Raw genomic sequence first — 15,343 nt, forward strand, 5'->3', positions numbered from 1 at the left:
CATTGCAACTGCTGTCTTTACATGCTTCCTGATTTATGATGCCATGGGCATTGTAACCGCTGTCTTTGCATACCGTCCAAATCAATGATGCCATGTACCTTGTGACTGTTGTCTCTGCATACCATCTTGTTGCTGTATTGTCTACTCTGTGTATTTCTGTTTCCCACCTAAAGTTTACCCTTAAAAGCCTTGTCCCTACCTTCAATAAATTAAGCCTATTGTTTTTACAATACTTCCCTGTGAGTGGTCTGTGGCTCACAGTCTTCCCTCTCTTTCCCGAGTCCGGCCTCGAGGCCACAGGCTGGAAGAGACTCTTATCCACCCTTGCATAGGCCTCATGGGGTGGGGGGACTGGCCCCAGAACCCTGCACTGAGGGTAGTTGAGGTTTTCAAGTTCTGTCTCCTGCTTCAGGTTGGCATTCTAGGTCTGACCTCCACAGTAATCTTTTAGTTATTTTTACTTAGTATATTTATTTTTAGAACATTGACTTCACTGGTTTCTGTATTCAGACTCATGCAGGTAAGGGGATATTAACTACAGTGCACATCTGCTGGACAAATCAGAGTATGATTTTTTTCTGTCCCTGGGGGCCTGATGCTACCTAGAGGATCAGACCTTTTTTGAAGTCAGGGCCATCCTATCTAACAGCTGCTAAACCCTAACTTTGGGACTTTCCCAGGCCTTTTCTATTTGCAGGGCTTTTGTTTTCTTCTCTTTGTATTGCTCTTTCAACATTAGTGATCTTAAATTTAAATGCATTTTTTTTTTCCTGCCCAGAGCTGTTGAGGAATTCCAAGACCTCAGAAACCCATCTGTTTCCTCAGTTTTTGATTGGCTGGGGGTGGGGGTGGGGAGTGGATCAGTGTGTTGGGTTAAATAGTATTGCGATATTTTACTTTATTGTTGGTACTTAATGTGAAGTGGTATAGAAATTGTACCTGTTCTGTTGCTGTAGTTTTTCAGCTGACTAACAGCTAAGAATTGTGGAGTCCTTACTCTGAGCCCTAACAGTAGTTAATGCTTACCCATGTGGGTTTATAATGAGCTTTCTATGAAGTGTGTATATTTACCCTCCTTTTGCTCGTGGAGGGCAGTGGTTACTTGGAGCTGTGTAGCTGTGTGATAATTCCTGCCTCCAAAGCTCTTTCTCTTTACTTCTTCAGAGCATTGCTTTCTAGAAAACACAAGAGAGTATGTGGGGGTTGAGAGAAAACAGGGTATTTAGATACTTCTCTTGATTATTACTTCCACTCTCTCACCTGGCTTGATTATTTTCTAGGGTCCCGTGGTAACAGATAATGGGAATTTTATCCTGGATTGGAAGTTTGACCGGGTGCACAAATGGAGTGAAGTAAACACAACCATCAAAATGATCCCAGGTAATGTGGATATTGTTCATAGTGCATAAACACTCACCCGTGTCCTGGTTACAGTCCTCTGTGCAGCCCTTGGCTTGATGGTTAAGGATTTGGTAAGATTTGGTTGGAAAGAATTCTATCTATTTTCCTTGTTTCTTTATATTGCACATTGGAGTGAAAATACCCACTATGTTTTCCTCCTTTAAATTTATTTACTTAACATAGTTTCTAGTTCCATCTATGTTGTTAAGAAGGAAGATTTTTTGTTTTTGGACCACACCCGGTGATACTCAGGGGTTACTCCCAGTTATGTGCTCAGAAATCTCCCTTGGTTTGGGGGAGGGACCATATGGGATACCTGGGGATTGAACCGCTGTCCGTCCTAGGCTAGAGCGTGCAAGGCAGATGCCTTATGCCCTGCGCCATTGCTCCGGCCTCATGAAGGGAGATTTTTTTGTAGCTGTATAGCATTCATTGTGTATATATACCACATCTTTATCTACTCATTTGCAGCTTCCTATGTCTTGGCTCTTGTAAATAGTGCAGTTTTTGTGTGTGTGAAGAGATTTGTAGGAATGGTGAGGTCATATTAGTAGTTTCTGGTCATAATTAGTAGATACATTTGTAATGTTTTGAGAAATTTTGTATTGATTTCTACAGAGATCAAATTTGCATTTTTACCAACAGTGACTGAGTTATTTTTTCCCTGTATATTCTTATCAATACTTGCTTTTGATTTTTTTAATATATAAGTCATATAACATCTGTGAGATGATAGGCTCATATTTACTTTATTTCCCTGATAAATGAAAGATGCCTGCAGGCTATCTGCATGCATTTTGGGAAGTGTCTGTTAGATTATTTTGCCCTCTTATGATCAGATTATTGCTATTTTATTGATTCTTTTTTATCAGTAATTTGTATGTTCTCTTACTAATGATTCCTTTTAGTCTGATTTGCTTATTACATATGTGCACAGGCAAGATACTTGTGTTATAGTATCATATGGTATACTTTATAGAAAAGTGTAATATCTCCTCAAGGAGCATTGGCAGAATCATGAGGAGCTCAGTGCATGGCTGTGTAGAACAACAAAGTATTGTTACAGGAATACTAGGAACGTCCAGGAGTTGTTTCTTTGGGGAATGTGGGAATATTCCAAGGAAAAGAGGTAGTTTTGGACCTGTGTCTTAGTATAGTATATTCTATACACTATACTCGATGTTGAAAAAGTTTTATTTGAACTCTGAAGTTAGTGATATAGTTACAGAAGAGGATACTTACTGGTCAAAAAAGTGAAATAACTTGCCCAAGGGCTCCAAGATAGGAGCTCTGAGGTTGAAGAGGGATTGTCTGAGGTAAACATTTATAGTAGTAAGAATCTCAGGGCAATTTGTACCAAGTAAGATGGAACAGAACAGGGCCCGGAGAGATAGCACAGTGGTGTTTGCCTTGCAAGCAGCCGATCCAGGACCAAAGGTGGTTGATTCGAATCCCGGTGTGCCTTATGGTCCCCCGTGCCTGCCAGGAGCTATTTCTGAGCAGACAGCCAGGAGTAACCCCTGAGCACTGCCGGGTGTGGCCCAACCCCCCCCCCCCCAAAAAAAAAAAAGATGGAGCAGAACAAGGATCTGGCACTCTTTTTTTTGTTTGTTTGTTTTTGGCCCACACCTGGTGACACTCAGAGGTTACTCCTGACTAGACGCTCAGAAATCGCTCCTGGCTTGGAGGACCATATGGGACGCCAGGGAATTGAAACTTGGTCCGCCTAGGCTAGCATGCACAAGGCAGATAGATGCCTTACTGCTTGCACCACTGCTCCGGCTCCTGAATCTGGCACTCTTGAGGGAAGACTGGTGTAGAAGTTAGTTATGTGTCAGAAAAAGTACTGGTTGAATGAATGCATCCTTTTTTTTGGGTCACACCTGGCGATCCTCAGGGGTAATTCCTAGTTCTGTGCTCAGAAATCATTTCTGGAAGACTTTGGGGACCACATGGGATGCCGGGGATTGAACCAGTTTGTCCTGGGTTGGCCGCATGCAAGGCAAATGCCTCACCACTGTGTTATCTCTCTGGCTTCAAATGAATGCATCTTTAGGAAGAAAACGTACTTGTTCACAGCTATTATAAGTTATACTAATTATTTGGAAATGAAATGGTGTGATTAGGTGCCATATAATGAGCTACTATTTTAAACTTTTATCTCCTCTTTTATTTTTATTTTATTTTTGGGGGGACCCCCAGCTGTATTCAGGGGCTGCTGTGCTTAGTGCTTGTTCCCTACAGTGTTGGGAGTCCTTGAGGTGCTGGGGATTTAATGTGGGACTAAACCTGGGACTAGCAAAGCTTGTGCTACAGCTTTTTTTTTTTTTTTTTTGGTGGGGGGCACACACAGCAGTGTTCAGGACTTATTCTTGGCTCTGTGCTCAGGGATCATATCTGGCAAGTGTAGAGATGATGTAGATTGATCCTAGGTTGACCATGTGCAAGGCAAATGCCTTACATGCTATACTATCTCTCAGGGCTTGTAGTATTTTCTTGACACTCTTACTTTACAAAGCCAAAAGAAAAAAAAAAGAGGTGAATCATAGTGCCTGAGAATTGATGCAGTTTAGGCTGTACTGTGCTGGTAATTCTTGGGCCTCCCAGCAATGTTCAGGTGTCCTCAGGGCTTTATGTGGTGCTTGGGATTGGCTACTTTCAAGGCACATACCTTACTTAACTCCTGTTGTATTCACCTTCTGACCCCTGCTTTATATTTTTAGTGGAGAAACTAAAGAACCAAAAGGCACGAATAAGAATAGGTTTTATGGTCATTGTTGGTAAAGTGGAGAGAAGTTAACTCTAGTGATGAAGCATTCAAGCCTGGGGACAGGGTAGGGAACAGCTTCAGGTAAACTCATGGAAGGGCTGCTAGTCAGCACTGAGCTCTGTAATTTCTGCTTAGACCTTTCTTGGTCTGAGTTTTTTGTGAGGAAGTTTCTTCCGTATTTTGCTGGAACTTAAGCTGAAGAAACTTTTTAAAAAGTGGGAGGGGGAGCAGAGCATTATATTTTATTGGATAGGGTGTTTACCTCACATGTAGCCAACCCTGGGTTTAATCCCTGGCACCCCATGTGTTCCCCAAGCTTGCCAGGAATAATTCCCGAGTGAAGATAAAGGAATAAACACTGAGCATCATAGAGAGTGGCTAAAAACAAAAACAAAGCTAAAAATCAACAACAACAAAACGACAGCCACTAGATTGCGTAGTGCGAAGACTGCTAGGATGATCAGTGAGGAGTGTTTATCATTCCTAAGTGGTTCATTCTATTTGCTGGTGGGCCAAGAACCAGGAGAAGTAGGACAAGTTTCCCACCTTTCCCTGTTGCCCTGCCAACTTTCCATGAACACCCATGTGTATGAGGATACATATTGAAGGTGGCTGATATGCTATATGGCAGACCTTTTGGGTGTTCCACAGGATGTTACCACATCCAAAGCAGAGAATCTTTGTGGAAGCACTAAAGCTAATGTCTTGCTCCATATTGCTTCATATCTGTGCTTTACACATTTGGGGGGACAGGGCCAAGGAGGGTCATTACTCCTAAGGTCTCAGTAGCAGGAAGAGAGTTTACTCAGAGGTAGACTGTTGCTCTTCAGACATTCTTTTTCTGTGACATCTTTTTGAAACTTGGATTGGCTTCCTCTTGGATCCAGTCAAAGCTTTATTACAGAATTTCTGCAAAAAGCAGGCCTTGAGTGCCCACTTTTAAGTATTTGGGAGGAGGGGAGCGCAGGCCATCTTGGCATTGTGTGTTCTCGAAAATCTTCCATGTTTCAGCTGCTGCTTTCTCTACCAGATGGCTTTTATTTTGGCTGATAATTTCATTTTGTTTATGATGGAAATTTAATTTTATTTATTCTTTTGTGTTTATATAGTTCAGTAAATAGTTTAAATCATGATGTGCTTCTTTCTTCTTACACCTTTTTTTTTTTTTTTCCAGAGACAACCAATATTGCTAAGTTAGATTTTGGTAAAAGCAAATCAACCCACATTCTCATTCTTTCTTTTTCCACATAAGCCCCAGATCATATGGTAATACTATTTCTACTTTTTGGGTAGATCTTGTTATTGCTTTTCATACAGGCTATACCAGATATTCCCTTGAACAATGGATGAGGGTTTCTTTCTTTTTTTTTTTTTTTTTTTTTTTTTTTTGTTTTTTTTTGGGCCACACCTGGCAGTGCTCAGGGATTACTCCTGGCTGTCTGCTCAGAAATAGCTCCTGGCAGGCACAGGGGACCATATGGGACACCGGGATTCGAACCAACCACCTTTGGTCCTGGATCGGCTGCTTGCAAGGCAAACGCCGCTGTGCTATCTCTCCGGGCCCAAGGGTTTCTTTTTAAAGTAAGTTCATGAAGGGCTGGAGCAATAGCACTGTGGGTAGAACACTTGCCTTGGCTGACCCTGATTTGATCCTTGGCACCTGAGCCCAGTGGTCCCTGAGTATAGAGTCAGGAATAAGCCCAAAGTACAGACAGGTGTGACCCAAAACTCTAAATAAATAAAGAAACAGTATGACTTTACTTTTCAGATTATTGCTTTATTTATTTAGTCATCTTCCCACTAGAGGGCGTTTGTCCCCAGTCCTTTGCTAGCAAGGAAGCTAGATTGAAGGCTTACTACTATATGGTTTTGCCTGATGGTGCCCTCCCTCTGTTGCTTTAGTTTATTCTTCCATTGCAGTATATGGTTTTGCCTGATGGTGCCCTCCCTCTGTTGCTTTAGTTTATTCTTCCATTGCAGTATATATAAGGTCCATCAAACTTGTTTGTTTGTTTTGGAGTTACATCCAGCTATGCTCAGGGATTACTCCTGACTGCTCCCAGGAATTACTGTATGCTGGGATTGAACCCAGGTTGACCTGTATAAGGCAAGTGCCCTACCCACTGTACTATTGCTCTGGCCCCAAATCTTATCAAGCTTTTTCTGTAGTTGCATTATATTATTTTCTTGTAGTTTGTGTGAGTATATATATTTTGGTAAATCATATTAATTAATACTCCTAAATCACTTTAATGTATGAAAAGAAATATTCATTCTGCTCTTGATAATCATTTGGATGTTTTCAGTTTTTAGGCTGTTAGTAAAGTGTTGCTAGATTTATTTATTTATTAATTTGCCTTTTAAGACTGCATGTGTGCTTAACATTTGCCTAATAGAATTGCTGGACCATTAGGTATGAGTATGTTTTCCTTAATTTAGTTTTTGGTTTTGGGCTACAGTCATCAGTGCTCAGGCCTGACTACTAGCTCTAGGCTTAGGGTTTACTTCTGGTGGTGCTCTAGGAGCTATGTGGTACCTGGGCTTCCTGCATGCAAATAGTATACTCAATTTATTAAACTATCTCTCAGTCCCTAAGTTGTGTTTTATTGATTAGGAGTTTTTTATTTTGTATGTTTTGGGCCATACCCAGTGTGCTCAGTGCTTGTTCTTGGCTCTGCACTCAGGAATCACTCTTATTGGAGCTTGTGGGTACCATATGAATCGTTGAAAATTGAACCCAGTTTGGCTGCCTAGAAGGCAAGTGTCCTGCCCACTATACTATCTTTCTGGCTTCATTAATTTATCTTTCAATTTTATTTTAGGTACCATAATCTATAATACTGATAAAATGAGTTTCAGAACAGAACATTCTAGTACCACATGCTTCACCACTTCCCTCTACCATTATTTTAGTGTCATTTTGTTGTGTGACCTTTGGTGGGCACATACAATATGATTATTTTCACTTTGTGGGGAAAATGTCTAAGATTGATTAAAAATAACTGGGGAATGCTTGGGTTGTCATGGCAGGCTTCTTTAAAAAGACTACTTGTTACACATACAAATCAATAAATATAATTAATACACCAGCATTATCTATACAAGGAAAATAAAATTATATTATCATATCAATAGATGCAGAGAAAGCATTTCATATGACCCAATACCTATTCATGATAAAAGCTGTCAATAGGGCTGGAGTAATAGCACAGCAGATAGGGCATTTGCCTTGCATGTAGCCAATCTGGGTTCGATCCCTAGCATCCCACATGTTCCCTGAAGTCTGCTAGGAGTGATTTCTTTATTTTCTTTGGCTTTCAGGCCATATGGTGATGCTCAGGGGTTACTCCTGGCTCCTGGGGGACCATATGGAATGCCAGGAATAGAACCTGGGTCATCTCAGGTCAGCCACATGCAAGGCAAACACCCTACTGTTGTGCTATCTTTTCAGCCTTCAGGAGTGATTTTTGAGCACAGAACCAGGGGTGACCTGAGAGTTGCTGGATGTGACCCGTTCCTCCAAATAAAAGCTCAATAAAATGCACATTGAAGGAACTTTTCTCAATATAGTTAAAGCCATTTATCACAAGCTCACAGCAGACATAATACTCAATGGGAGACATCTAAAAACGTTTCCTCTAAGATCAGGCACAGGACAAGTGGTGAGAGTGGGTTTCATTTCAATTTACCAATTCTATTCAAATATAGTATTAGTATTTGCCATAGTAATTAGACAAGAAGAAGATATCAGGGCATCTGGATTGGAAAGGAAGAAGTTAAACTCTCACTATTTGCAGATGATGTGACATATTTAGACAATGCTAACAACTTAGCAAAAAATCCTCTAGAAACAGTAGGTTTGTAGAGTAAAGTGAAGGCTACAAAATCATTAACACAAAAGTTCATGGCTTTCCCATATACAATAATGAAAAAGAAGAGAGAGATCAATGTCATTGACAGTTGTGCCCAGAAAATCAAGTACCATAATTTCCGGCATATAGGATGACTGGGTGTATAAGACAACCCCTACTTTTCCTGTTAAAATAATAGGGTTTGGGCTATATTCGCCATATAAGACTACCTCTCTTTTAACGCACACAAAATGGAAATTAAAAAATGTAAGAGAAAGAAAGTAGAACATCAAAGGTTAACAGTATATGTTTAATAAAGCTAGACTTTGGAGGGCCAACATTCATTTTACATTTGTCATTTGTAGTGAGTGACTGATTTTTTAATTGTGATCTACATTGAGAGCAAGGAGAGGGGACTCTCCAAGAGCAGCTGGCTGGGGTGCAGTGATTAATAGGACAGCTAGAGGGAGACAAAGCATCTCCTCTGTGCCCTATAAAAGCTGAACAGAGGACTGAGCACTGGAAAGCTGCATACCCGGCGGCTGGATGAGATGTGGCGCTCGGTAACTCAGCTCCTCTGTGTGCCCTGAAAGATGAATCAGGATAAGCAAAGGACTGAGTGATGATGCCTGGCAGCTGGATGGGATGCGGTGATAAGAGGGGGTAGACTTGTCCCTGAAACTGGAGTAAGTTTCAGCATGCCATATACTGGTGTATAAGATGATCCCCGACTTTTAAGAAGTTTTTCATGTGTTAAAATGTTATATATGCCGGAAAATACGGTACTTAGGAATCATTTTACCTAAAGAGGTGGAAGACTTTATAAAGAAAGCTATAAAGCACTACTTAAATTAAAGAAGACACAGGGACATGAAAATACATCCCTTGCTCATGGATTGGGAGGGTTAACATAATCAAAATGACAATAGTGGGCCTGTAATAATAATAATGGGCCTGTAATGCTGGCAGGCTGGTGGTGGGGCAGAGTTGGTGGCATGGGATAGACTCTGGGAATATTGAAGGAGGGAAGTCGACACTGGTGGTGGGATTGGACCTGAAATATTGTATGTCTGAAACTCAAGTATGAAGAACCTTGTAACTCACAATACGTTTCAATAATAAAAATTTAAATATAATGGCAATACTCCACAAAGCATTATATAGATTCAGTGCAGTCCCTATGAGGATACCCATGACATTTTAAAAAAACAAAAACAAAACATTATACAGGGGCTGGAGCCATAGCACAGCAGTAGGGCATTTGCCTTGCATGCAGCCAACCCAGGATGGACCTACGTTCAATTCCAGGCATCCCATATGGTCCCCTGAACCTGCCAGGAGTAACCCCTGACCACTGCTGGGTGTGGCCCAAAACCCAAAAAAAAAACCAAACAAACAGTTAAACACACAACTGAATAGCCAAAAACAATAGTTGGAAAAAGAAGATGAAGGACATCACTTTCTCCAACTTCAAACTGTACTACAAAATGGTAGTAATTAAAGTCATGGTGCTGGAAGAACAGACCTTTAGATCATTGTGTTGCAGTTAAAAATCCAGAGATAGACTGTAATGCATATGATCAGTTGAGTAGAAAATAGGAGTAGAAAATAGGAAGTGGAGCAAGGAAAACCTCTTCAATAAGTGGTGCTGGGGAAATTGGTTGGCCACATGCAAGAAAAAAAAATAATTCAAATCTCTTTCTAACACCATGCACAAAACAAATAAAAATAGATTTAGGGTCTTGAAATCAGGCTTGAATCCAAAAGATATACTGAGGGAAAATGTCGGCAGAATTCTCCATGACAAGCTAGAGGCATCCTTAAAAGTGAAAAACCTTTGACCAAGCAAGTAAGTGTAAACAAACATAAATAGGACTACATTATACTAAGAAACTTCTACACCACAAAGGAAACTAAGACTAGAATATAAAGACAAGCCCACAGGGGAGAAATTATTTTCTCACCACTCATCTAAGATATATAAAGCACTGTTAGAACTTTACAACAAAAGCATCCAACCCTATAAAAAAATGAGAAATGGAATGAAAACTTCCGCAAAGAACTACAAATGACCAAAAGGCATATGAAAAAAAATGCTTTGTAGTCACCCTAGAAATGCAAATCAAGACAGCAGTGAGGTATCTTCCCGCATAACAGAGTCTGGCATTCATCAAAAAGAATAACTGCCAGTGTTATTGAGGATGCCAGGAGAAAGAGATTCATTCAGCTTTGGTGGGAATGTCTACTGTTCCAGATATTTTGAAAAACAATCTAGACATTTCTGAGAAAACTAGGAATTCAACTTCTATTTGACTCAGCAATACTACTGGGAACATACCCCAAGGGCCCAGCACTGCAGAAAAGAGATCTGCATTCCTATATTCATTGCAGCACTATTCACTATACCAGAATCTAGAAACAACCCTAGTGCCTAAGAAAAGATGAGTGGATAAAGAAACTATGATACATTTATCTACACAATGGAATACTAGTTGGCTGTAAGAAAAGATGAAGTCATTCATTTTACTGCTACATGGATGGGTCTGGAGAGTTTCATATTGAATAAAATTAGCCAGAGGGAGAGTGACTGGCTGAATAATCTCTCTCATAATTGGAATATAAATGACAAACACAGATGATCTCTTTCATAATAGAATCCACAAAGTGGGATACACAGGAGAACAACAAAGCCCCAAAAGGCAGTAGAAACAAAGAGCAAGAAAGCTGTTAATTGGACGCTTGCCACTGGGTTAGGAGTGGGAGTGGAAATAAGGCCTGAAGAGAACACCAGAACCGAGGGGGTAGAGGACGATACTGGCAGACTGAGGAGTGGGAGGGAAACTGGGGACATTGGTAGAGGGAAGTGGACATTGCTGAAGGGATGGGTGTTGGAACATTGTTCCCCTGAAACTCTCACAAATAACTTTAATTCAGTGACCAAAAAAATTCACTAAAAGACTATCATCTGATAACTTTGCTAGAAGAAAAATTGTGCTGAGCACTGTTGGATTTAGAAAGGAACACTACACTCACCTAGAAAGGACTGCGATGGCCCTAGGGGAGTCTCTTCTTTGTTATGCAGGAGGCAAAGGCTTTACACTGGAAACTATTTGTCTGGGTTGCTGGTGATGTTCTGGTGGCCACTTCTTCTTGATTTCCTTTTGTGCCTTGGGAGGCCAAAACTCAGCCTTTCCTTCTGTTCTTGTCCCTCAGGAGTGGTGGACACAGGCCTCTTCATCAACATGGCCGAGCGAGTCTACTTCGGGATGCAGGACGGCTCCGTGAACATGAGGGAGAAGCCATTCTGCTGACCCTGCAGTGTGCTGTGCTTGCTGGAGGTCCCACACGCAGGAGCCTGTGCCTTAATGTGTCCATGCTGGGTGGACAGCGAGCAGCAGTGAAGGGGTGGGGGGCCGGGGGCAAGAAATCCAGTCTTACAAAGTATTGTTATTAAATGTCTTTTTAAAAAGAGATATAAACACACATACATATATATTTTTATTATTAAAAAACTTGTTTTTTTATATATAAGGTAGAACTTGATTTCATGTTTTATATGAAACATTTACCAAAAAATAAAAAAAAGAAGGGCACTGACTTTTAGACTTTTAACTTGAGTTGGCTGGTTAAGCTTCTGAATATTGGGGTTTACTGAGAACTGTAAAATCAAACTTCTTTGAACTGGTGAATTGAAGAGCCCAGCCAGCAGTGACTCCTCGATGCCTTACTGGAAAACATTCAAGCTTATTTACTTTTCTACTGCACTCTGTTCTGCTGCTTGTTCTCCTCCCAGTCAAGCACAATACCTAGTTGCAGGATGAGGTTTACAGAAGTCTGACTAGGAGAGCACAGAGCTGCAGAGTGACTGAGTGTAAACTTGTCATTGAGAAAATGTGATTGTTCTTGTACTAAAACTAGGGGATGCATTTTCCCTCATTGTCAGAAGCAGTTCTCTCCAGAAACAAATACTTGCCAGTACTACCGAAGTGCTGCTGTGAAATGTGAAATATTTGTCAATGGTTGTCTTTTTGTTGTTAGATTTTTGTCCCTTCACTGTTACTTGCATGGTTTGGCATCAGAAGTTGTCTCCTCTTTAGAAAGTGTTTGGTGACTGAAATAAAGCAGTAATGTGCCATTGGACTTGACTCTCTTTATTGTAAACGTCGTTGTATAGTAAGGCTCACTTTGCTCACTCAGTTTACACACAATCTTTGATGAGGGGTAGGGGTTTGTTCACTTACAATATCTTGAACCTGAGAAAGGCAAGTGTTTCCCTTATTTCTGAAAGACCACAATGTCATTTCATTCTGACTTTTGCAGAACTAGGCACTGATTTTTCTTAGTGGAGTCTGACCTAGGGGAACCAGTCACATTTATTCCACTTTATATTGAATATTTAATCATGGAAACTGATAAGCATTAATGAGGAATAGAATCTTCTTTTGGTTCTTCCTACTTGGTAATGTTCACTGTCTCAGGAGTAATGAACTATCCAAAGAGCTTCTCAGGCAGTGGCAGGAAGACCACAGTTGACTCAGTGATACAACCTAGTCTGGCTGTTGTGAATGAGTTTATGCTGATTTTGCATAATACTGAAATAACCATTTTCCTTGGGTTGCCCTTGTTCCGAAGCTTGGATTGAAGCTGCCAGACTTGCTAAATTCTAAATTTACACTAAACGAATTTAGAGTTCAATCTATTCAGAAATGTGCTTTAAAAAAGTATTGTTCTTTATTTTCTTTCTGCATTTTTCTTTCCTTTTATGGTGCTTATTAAAAATAGGTATCTTGGAGGCTGGACTACAGTGGGTAAGGCATTTTACTTGCCCATGGCTGACTCTGGTTCACTTCACACCTATGGTCCCCTGAGCTATGTTAGAAGTAAGCCCTGAGCACAGACAGGTCTGCTCTCCCCAACTCTCCAAATGGCATCTTGGGCCAGAAAGAGAGTTCAGAAGGTAAGGTGCTTACATTATGCAAAGGATCCCAGTTTGATTGTTATTACTGTCTATAGTCTCTCCAATTACCCCCAAGAGTGATCCTTAAGCATCAAATCAGGAGTAGCCAGCAAGCACTTCCAGGTGTGCCCAACACCCCACAAAATAATTTTATTTGGTTAGACTATTCTCAGGGCTTACTCCTGGCTCTGCACTCAGAGATCACTCCTGTCAGGGCTTGGGGATATGAGATGCTGAACTGAACTCAGGTCGGCCCACATCTCTCCAACTTTTAAGCAATGAAAGAGGCATCTTGAGTAACCAAGACCACAAACACTAACACTATTGTAAAAATCTTACTTCAGGGAATGGGGAGATAGCATAGCAGGTTGGTTGGTCAGCCTTGCACCTGGCGGACCCGGTATAGACCCAGGTTCAATCCCTGGTATCACATTTGGTCTCCCGAGTCTACAGGAGCTATTTCTGAGCCCAGAGCCAGGAGTAACCCCTGAGCAACACCGAAAATCAAAAAAAGAAAAATGTTACTTCAATAATAATATAAAGTAGGCATCTCCCAAACTTACGGAAGCTTGTAAGTGGTTACTTCTTCTTTTGGAATGAGACATTCAAGACAATTTTGGTCTTGGATGGTAGTTCAGGTAGAATAGGTACTAAGTCTTAGTTGAGACTATTTGAACAGATCTTCCGTTATGGCTCTTGTGGCCTGGGTTAAATTCAGTGGTAAAGATAAACAACAGGTAAACTTTTTTTTTTTCTCTCTCCCCACTACCACAAATTACGTAGTCGAGTTGCCCACATTTAGGGAAATCGCAGGGGTCAGCATACCCGGAGTGCAATGGGTGAGCCTTGCCCTGGGGAAACCACCTTCGTGAACATGGTATCTCCCTTGCCAGGTAAGTATTAAACTGGGTTTTTGAAAATTGTCTCCATGCTTCTCATCACATGTAAATCTTAAGTGGGTTCACAGATTTGGCTCCTATGCCAGCTATTATTATTCCTGTCGTGTGTGTGTGTGTGTGTGTGTGTGTGTGTGTGTGTGCGTGCGTGCGTGTGTGTGTGTGTGTGTGTGTGTGTGTGTGTGTGTGTGTGTGTGTGTGTTCTCTTGAGAGGAAAATATTGATCTTAGGCACACCCACAGTTTGAAAGGTAAAATTTGATGGAAGTTTCTTCAATACAATTATTATTCAATGTGATTTTTTTTTGTTTATATTTGGTTTGGGGGCCACACTCAGCACTGCTCAGGACTTACTCCTGGCTCTCTGCTCAGGGTTCACTCTTGGTGCTGTTCAAGGGGCCATATGGGATGCTGGGGAATCAAACCCAGGGCAACCATATGCAAGGCAAGTGCTCTACTTGCTGTACTATCCCTCTCACCCTTAGTCTGTGTGAGTTTGAGGATGTTAAATTTGCTGGCAAATATTAACTGGTTTGTAGTTATTGCAGGAATATGGAGCTGGCTGGAAGTTTGGGGTCTGGGAATGATCAACACATATCTGGGAGGAGGCATTAAAGAGGAACTCACTTGGATTTGAATGAATATATTCAATGTTGGTTTCAGGTAGATCCTGTAATTTATTTGGGGGGTCATTCCTGGTGGTACTTGGGGGCCATGAAATACAGAAATCAATGTTCATGGCTCATACAGGCCCAGCATATACTCAGGCTCAAACTCATAGAGCTCAAGGTTGTTTTTTGTTTGTGGTGTGGACTTTTTTTTTTTGTTTGTTTGTTTTTTGGGCCACACCCGGCGGTGCTCAGGGGTTACTCCTGGCTGTCTGCTCAGAAATAACTCCTGGCAGGCATGGGGGACCATATGGGACACCGGGATTCGAACCAACCACCTTTGGTCCTGGATCGGCTGCTTGCAAGGCAAATGCCGCTGTGCTATCTCTCCGGGCCCGGTGTGGACTTTTTGTTTTTGTTTTTGTTTTTGAGCCATATGGGCAGTGATCAGGACTTACACCTGGCTATGGTTCAGGAATTACTCCTGGTAGTGCTTTGAGACATATGGGATGCTGGGGATCAAAACTGAGTAGGCTACATACAAGGCAAGTGCCCTTCTTTCTGTGTTATTGCTCCAACCTCAGAGCTCATAAAGTTTTGATACTGTTTATGGAACTTACAGTGAAATTCCCATCAGGTGCCTGTTCCTGTTGGACCAGAGATGAGTAGGACATCTAGGCTCTAGCTCCTCTTCTTCTCCAGAAGCTTGCAGCTCTTTGACACAAACTGGCGGGGCCGGAGAGATAACATGGAGGTGGGGCATTTGCCTTGCATGCAGAAGGTTGGTGGTTCGAATCCCGGCATCCCATATGGTCCCCTGAGCCTGCCAGGAGTGATTTCTGAGCATAGAACCAGGAGTAA

General features: G+C 41.4%; 1 protein-coding gene and 1 non-coding gene across 2 annotated transcripts in view; one reads left to right on the top strand and one right to left on the bottom strand.

Moving 5' to 3' along the window:
* The window catches only part of RPIA (ribose 5-phosphate isomerase A), a 51,435-nt gene extending 39,273 nt beyond the window's left edge, over positions 1-12,162 (top strand). Inside the window, exons 8-9 of the mRNA XM_049784940.1 lie at positions 1,281-1,380; positions 11,236-12,162. Of these exons, the coding sequence (XP_049640897.1) occupies positions 1,281-1,380; positions 11,236-11,333 (198 nt within the window). The 3' untranslated portion in view covers positions 11,334-12,162. The remainder of the gene's footprint in view (positions 1-1,280; positions 1,381-11,235) is intronic.
* A 1,551-nt stretch (positions 12,163-13,713) lies between these two features.
* Positions 13,714-13,880, bottom strand: LOC126024943 (U1 spliceosomal RNA). The gene has a single exon (XR_007501015.1). It is a non-coding gene; the product is annotated as a U1 spliceosomal RNA (small nuclear RNA).
* Between the last annotated feature and the right edge of the window lie 1,463 nt (positions 13,881-15,343).

Source organism: Suncus etruscus, chromosome 12 (assembly GCF_024139225.1).
Source record: "Suncus etruscus isolate mSunEtr1 chromosome 12, mSunEtr1.pri.cur, whole genome shotgun sequence".
NCBI classification, from domain to species: domain Eukaryota; kingdom Metazoa; phylum Chordata; class Mammalia; order Eulipotyphla; family Soricidae; genus Suncus; species Suncus etruscus.